General features: G+C 39.5%; 1 protein-coding gene across 1 annotated transcript; it reads left to right on the plus strand.

Annotated features, from left to right (window-relative positions):
• Positions 1 to 1,029: 1,029 nt before the first annotated feature.
• On the plus strand, positions 1,030 to 5,533 carry LOC135673938 (wall-associated receptor kinase 2-like). The gene is made up of 4 exons (XM_065183338.1): positions 1,030 to 1,197; positions 3,348 to 4,218; positions 4,310 to 4,474; positions 5,231 to 5,533. The coding sequence occupies exons 1-4, from the start codon at positions 1,030 to 1,032 to the stop codon at positions 5,410 to 5,412; spliced, it is 1,386 nt and encodes a 461-aa protein (XP_065039410.1). The 3' UTR covers positions 5,413 to 5,533.
• Positions 5,534 to 7,853: the final 2,320 nt, after the last annotated feature.

Genomic DNA, 7,853 nt, shown 5'->3' on the forward strand with positions numbered 1-7,853 from the left:
AAACTTTAGCGGAGTGGCCGACTTTGTCACACAGTTGGCAAACGACCCATCTTTGATGGCTCGGTAGGGTAGGACGCCAAGACGGATGATAGCTAGAGTTACCACTTTACGAGAAGTGATGACTAGGAGGATAGGAGGGGTGTTGCATGGAACTCATAGAATCAAGAGGCGCATTAGCCAAACCTTGGGTGATGTTCGGCGAGTACTGAGTGCTCTTCCGTTTAGACTTGTGAATGACTTGAGCTGTGACAGTTGATCCAGGCAGTTTGTCTGCACGCTTCAAGTACATCTCGTAGTCAGTCAGTTTATCATAGAGATCTTCAAAAGAGACTGGCGAGTCGCGTGCCCGAATTGCAATAGCCAATTCCTTGTAGTCGGTGTCGAGACCATTGAGAGTATGAATGACAACCTCTTCGTCACATAGGGAATGACCTATCAAGGCTAAGTCATCAATGATAACCTTGATATGTTGTAGATAATCAGAGATAGTACTTCCCTCTTGTTTCGTCACCATAAGCTTGGATAGAAGACTGAGCTTGCGAGTACGCGAATGATTTGTCAGGGTGGTTTGTAGTGTAGACCATGCATCGGCAGCTGTCACACATGAAGATATCAAGGGAGCAACGGATCCAGCAATTGAAGCTTGAATAGCTTGGAGGATGAGACGATCTTGACGTAGCCACAGTTTGTGAGCTGGATTGGGTACTGGACTGGGATCGCCGGGGATGTTGAGCATGGCTGGAGGACAACTGAAAGAGCCATCAATGTAACCTAACAAGTCATATCCAAATAAAAGATTAGAAAACTGAGCTCGCTAGGACATATAGTTGCCACCCTTTGATAACTTAAAGGGGATCAGCGTGGCAGCATTGATGGAGATAAGCCCTGTAGAAGAACAAGAAGTGGGAGTCCCTACAGGAACTGAAACATCAAAAGAAGTGAATGAAGACATTTTTTTTTTTCATGTGCTTTTTTTTTTTAGAAGAAGTAGCGAACCTTGTGTGATACTCAGGTCACACAAGGTGGAGAATGAGGGAGGGGGTTGCTGCTGTAGATTGCTGCAGCAGATTGGGCAATCTACAACAGGGCCCAAAGCTGTCGGCAGCTACTGTGGATTGCTGCTTGCTGCAGCAGATTATAGAGGTTGTAGTTCACTGGAAGATGGCCGCGAAAATTGCAGCGATACTCAAGACTACGGTTCGCTACTGTGGATTGTTGTTTGCTGCAGCAGATTATAGAGGCTGCAGTTCACCGCTATTGAGGAGGCAGTGAGAGAATGTTTTCCTCCCTGCGTGACGGCGACGAAGAGTGCCTGCTGTAGGCAGCAAATAGGAGAGGGAGCAAGGCCGACGAAGAACAGCAAGACCGGCGATGAAGGAAGAGAAGGAGTGGATGAGCAGAGCCAAGACGGTGCGACGATGCTCGTTAGCACTGGCTCTGAATCCGTGTCTTGTGCTTCTTCAATGACTCCGCTTAAGGCAGCATGTTACTGTAGCCGCTTGGCTAACACATGACGATACTGTTATTGCCAAAGAGGAACTGCTCTGATACCATGTTAGAAAATAAATAGATAAACAAGTTATAGAAGAAGTTGATTGTTATTAAGATTTCCTTCAACAGAGTATAGAGATTTCCTCAAAAAAGTTAGGGAAATCTTATCTACCTATCAGTTTTAACTGCATGAAAGTTTTATTATTATCTTTTTAGTAGTAAAAGAGCTATATAAATAATAGATACCAACTGAGTTCGTACAAGTTTCAATCGGACAAATTAATCAGGACAACGTCAGCTTAGTAAGTGAGACATATACAACGACTATATCAATTCCATGTCTATTCATTAGTAATATCATTCCATGTCTATTCCATCATCAGCTTAAGAAAAGTCAGCTGACCAAGCCAATTCCACAAGAAACCCAAAAGTCAATCACCGTCCCTTGCAATACGTAAGATGGTTATACAAGCAAAGATCCGTTGAAGTAAATGACGAGGACAGGCCATGTTTCAATAAATTGCCGAACCATCATCCATGGGAGATGTGATCATCAAACCTCTTTTTTTTCTCGTAAAATCCCGACCATCATTTCATCAATCGCTAGTTTCCATCGTAACATCAAACGTTTCGCAGCATCGTAGCCAATCAAAGTATTACTAAGCGAATGTGTCTCAACTACGTTGGTCATAGGTAGAACACGATGTGTGGCGTGCGCATTGTTCTCGAAGAGCACGTCAATTGTAACTTGGGAATTGATATATAAGAGGGAGAGAAGGGTTTTAAAACGGTCTTAACATGAAAGATAAACCCATTCACAACCACCTCATGAGTTCACTAAAGATATCATAATTTATTGTTAAATTCATTTGACCTAAACTATTGATCCAAAATGTTTAAGCTAAAATTAAACATAATATATCTATCAAACATAATAGGTAAAATATCATTATCATAAACAGAATAGAAAATTCAACAAACAACTTATGAAATTATCACCTAAGCAAAAACACATAACATAAATCCACGAACCGAAGGGGTTGAAGTACTTGAAATGTTAAGAAGGCACTTAGATTTATGATACAATATTAAATAAAGATAAACAAATTCTCCAATACATGCTCTATTAAAGATAAACAAATTCTCCAATGTGCCCAATAAAGACAGCTATCAATATCAGTTGAAACGTCATCGCTTACATTCCAATCTTCCAGTCCTAGAATAAAGACAACTACCAGAGTCATCAAGGGCTCGTGCTCAGGCCTACTACCAGAGTCACCAAGAGCTCGTGCTCAGGCCTCGGCTGCTGTCGAACATTCCATTCTCTATGGAGGGACAAGACATACTAAACGAATCTTTTTCTCAAGGACTTACCTTGCAAAAGATGGGTAAAATCAAATATTATTTGGTAAAGTATTTTGTCAATTACAAGACAACAATGAAACTGTTCAAATCTTAAATATTTTTAACCCATAAGTTCCTAAAGAACTTTCATATCAGAGACTCCCTGCAAAAGATCTAGGAGCCTTTTTCTTGTCAAAAAAAAGATTGCCAGTCCATTGACAACATGGAGTGGTATTCCAGCGGGCACCACTCAACAAGCAGGATGTTAGTTCGGACAGCTCAGTTTTGGATGCATGCCATTGGTCCATCCAAGTTGCAAGTTAGAGATGCATTTTTCCAAATAATTATAGGGGAAGCCACGATATGTCAGCGATGACTTGGTCCACCTGAATGACTTTCACGACTAATCAATTAGGAAGGGAGAATAGTCCATGAACAGGAAGCTTCAAGTTATAAAAAGGCTTAGAGCAGTGGTCAGAGTGCTTATCCTGAAAGCATCTGTGGCTTTGTAGAGCAGAAACTCAAATGGAAGCTGTGTTGGTTTATGGGCTCTTCCAGCTTCTGCTGCTTCTGCAGAGTCACAGCGAGACGGCTGTCCAACAACGTGCGGGAATGTTGACATCCCCTACCCATTCGGCATCGGCCCCAACTGCTTCATGGAGGGCTTCGAGCTGTATTGCAACAAGACTGAAGCTGGCATCGAGAAACCTTTTGTGTTCAATGTCGAGGTCATCAACATCTCGGTGCAGCTGGGCCAAGCACGCTTGCTCAGTCCAGTATCGTCGCAGTGTTACAATACAAACACCAATTCGAGTGACTATTACGTATGGAGAATGAATTTTTATGACACCCCATACAGATTTTCCGATGTCCACAACAAGTTCACTATCATTGGCTGCAACACCCTTGCCTACATAGGAAGCCCTCGAGACAACAACAGCTACGAGAGTGGTTGTGTGTCTGTGTGCCACAATGAGGACAGCCTGGTTGATGATTCGTGCTCCGGCATCGGCTGCTGCCAAACCTCCATCCCGGAGAACCTCACACACTACAATATCCAGTTCGATGCAAACTTCGACAGCTCAAGCATCTGGGAGTTCAGCCCTTGCAGCTATGCCATACTGCTGGAGGCCAGTTGGTTCAAGTTCCACGAGACTTACATCACCACCAACCAATTGCGGAACAAGACAGATGGCTGGGCACCGGTAGTGGTGGACTGGGCGATCAGAAACGAGACATGCGAGGTGGCAATGCTCAACCATAACTCTTACGCCTGCATCAGTGCAAACAGTGTGTGCTTGAGCTCCACCAATGGTCCTGGATATCTCTGTAATTGTTCAAGTGGCTACCAAGGCAACCCCTATATCCACAATGGATGCCAAGGTCTATTACCTATCCCTGTCTCTTCTCTTTCTAAGTTCCATTTGGCTTTCCATGATTTGATCTAACACCGCCGATTATATTTTATTTGCAGACATCGATGAATGTGACTATAATGATAAATATCCTTGCCATGGCATCTGCACCAACACACCTGGTGGCTATTACTGTTCCTGTCCGCAAGGCACACACGGCAAGGCTTCAATTGCAGAGTGCACCCCAGACCAGAAACTTCCCTCAGCAGTGAAGGTGGTTATAGGTAGTCTCTTCCACCTTCACTCTAGTTTGTCTTTGTCCAATATATGTGTCATCATATCCGGTGTCTAAATCCATATTTTACAACTTTTTATTGCATCAAATCCTTCTACTATCTGCAATTGAGGCTAGGCATATCATTACCATAGTCTTGTTCTAGCTTATTTTCTATTCTCTTGATTATTGATTCTATGATCCACTCAAGATGGTGTTCTAGTCAATTCAGAATTTCCAATTGCAGATACAGAACCAAATGATCTTCTTATGATTGCAGTAGTCTCTATCTTTGTCTTTCTCCTATAAGGTGTTTTGAAACAAGGAGTGCAGACCTTTGGCACTAATCTCATAGTATAAATCTTGCATATCCTTTCAAACGACAAATAACTCATTCTGTGTTCAGCTCTGTGTTTCTTGTTTTCCTTTTCCCAAAGGAAGTCCAAGTGGTATATATTTATGCAAAGTTAAGGGAAATAGTATTCTTCACTGGTCTAAAAAATATTGCAAGGTGATCTATGTTTCTTGTCTCTGCAAAACATAGACTTAATATTATACTCGACAAAGTCACATGAGAAACTGCAGAAGCAAAATTTAGCATGGAAAAGAAAAGAAAGCAGAGTACAAATATTTTTATGTTCCTTGTCTTGTATTTTCTAGTAACCATTGAACCAAGAGGTTATTTTTGAAAAAATAATTATCATTTCTCTTTGTTGGTTTTCACTGATCAGAGAACTATAAAATAACATATTTACTGGGCGTGCAGGTACCTCCAGCAGTCTAGCCTTTCTATTGTTATGTAGCTTGTGCATCTACATGGTTTATGAAAGAAGAAGATTTACCAAGGTTAAAGAAGATATTTTAAAGAATATGGAGGCTGGCTATTGCTGGAAGAGATCAAGGGAAAACAAGGCGTTGCATTCAAGATATTCACAAACCAAGAACTAGAACAGGCGTTGATTCTATTTATAACTGCAAACTGTGTTCTGCAACTTTACGAACGAGTTTCAACATTTAGACGTAAAACTGCATTTAGATGTAAATCAGCTTTCCTCGCACAATCATCAGATTTCAGCTTACGTTTATGTCTTAATTTCAACTGCATACTGCCTTCTGCGAGTATACAAACGAGTTTCAAAGTTCAGACGTAAATCTGCGTTTAAGACGTAAATCTGCGTTTAGACGTAAATCTGCTTTTTGCAGATTACTTTTTGAACTGTACAATAGCAGCACATTATCTTTATACTTCTGCTTAAACTGCGCTTAGACGCAAACTGTGTTTAGATGCAAACTGCGCTTAGACGCAATCTGCGCTTAGACGCAAACTGCGCTTAGACGCAAACTACGCATAGACGCAATCTGCGCTTAGACGCAAACTGCGCTTAGACGCAATCTGAGTTTAGACACAATCTGCATTTAGACGCAAACTGCGTTTAGACGCTAACTGTGTTTAAACGTAAACTGCACTTAATCATAAGAAAACTTAGAATCGGCTTTTGCATAGTGTTTATCGAACGAACGCAGCTTTCGTTTTTAATCGTTGAAAGATTTCCGCTGCACTAATTCACCCCCCCCCCCCTCTTAGTGCTCTCGATCCTAACAATTTGTATCAGAGCGGGGTATTTCTCATTTCGGATTTACACCCGAGAGAAATGGCTCTTCAAGAGGGCTTTTCGGTCTTTCGTCCACCGTTCTTTAACGGATTGGACTACACTTATTGGAAAACTCGAATGAGAGTTTTCTTGATTTCTCTAAATCTGGATTTATGGAATATCATTGAAAATGGTTTTCAACTTCCCTCTAAACCGATGAACGAATGGTCGGACTTGGAGAAGAAGTATTTTTCTTTAAACGCAAAGGCTATGAATGCCTTATTTTGCGCTTTGGACAAAAATGAGTTCAATCGGGTTTCTTTATGCGAAACGGCTTTCGATATTTGGCGCACTCTTGAAATCACGCACGAGGGAACTAGTAGAGTCAAAGACTCGAAAGTTAATATTTTACTGCATGATTTCGAGCTTTTTCATATGAAACCAAGCGAAATCGTTGTTGACATGTACACCCGTTTTACGGATGTCGTCAATGGTTTAAAATCACTTGGTAAAAGCTTTTCAGATTTTGAACTCGTTAACAAAGTTTTGCGCTCACTTTCTAAAACTTGGGACTCAAAAGTAACTGCTATTCAAGAATCGAAAAACCTAAACAACTTACCACTTGAAGAACTAATTGGTTCATTGATGACATATGAAATGGTGCACAATGCACATGATGAACATGTTGAACACAATCACCTTCCAAAGAACAGGAAGGATTTGGAACTCTGGACAAATGAATGCCACTTGAGCGATGACTCAAGTGATGAGGACAATGATGAACAAACCAACCTTCCAAAGAATAGGAAGGATTTGGGACAGAACATTTGAAGACCACTCGAGCATAAGCTCAAGTGATGGTGAACTTAAACTACAAATGAAACGAAAATTAAAAAGCAAAAAGAATGGAACTACTTGCTTTAAACGCAAGAAGAAGAGCAAAAATTGGGATGAATCGAGCTCCTCTGAAGACGAGAAAGTCAATAAAAGCGAGGCAGCAAACTACGCCTTACCAGCCTACGACATTGAGGTAATTAAAATGCCTTTGGTTTATTTTAAAATTACTTGATGCTTTCATGATATATTTTCTTTTTTAGTTTAGAATTAATTTTCTTGAAAATTACATGTTTAAAAATAAAAATACAAAAATTATGATCATGCTGATAATTTCAAAAATGATAATATTGCATGATAAACAAATAAAATGATTTTGATCATGGTTAAGAAGTAATAATGTGTATCATGTTTGATTAACATTGTTGAATGAAATCACGTTTGATTTAAAGTAATGCATAAAGATGTAATATTAAATGGTTATTAACAATTTTATGCATGAGATTTTAAGTTATCCATGATCATGAGCTTGTTTGATCTTCTTGATTTAATTTCAAGATCTATAGCAAAAATCATGTCTGAATATATGAAAGTGTTAATTTCATTTTCGGATTCACTTAACAATTGATATCCTAACAATCAGATTTTCTCATACACTTATGAAAAATATTTTTCTAAAATGGATTTGATGAAATGATTCCTGCTTATAAATTCCATCTTGAAATATAAATGATAGTGTTTTTGCTTGCAAAGATTTGTTTCACATTCATATCTCCTATGATTCATGTGCAGAAAAAGAATTTATAAATCATAATACAATGAGATTTCTTATGCAAAAATAAAGTGCTTTTGTGATTCTTTGCTAAAGAGAATAATCATAATCATGATCTTGATAATTATAACATGAAGCTCTTTATAAATCAAGATCGTTCATTATGCTCCCTACATTTATCAAAAAGGAGT

Source organism: Musa acuminata, chromosome BXJ1-5 (genome assembly GCF_036884655.1).
Source record: "Musa acuminata AAA Group cultivar baxijiao chromosome BXJ1-5, Cavendish_Baxijiao_AAA, whole genome shotgun sequence".
Lineage (NCBI taxonomy): Eukaryota > Viridiplantae > Streptophyta > Magnoliopsida > Zingiberales > Musaceae > Musa > Musa acuminata.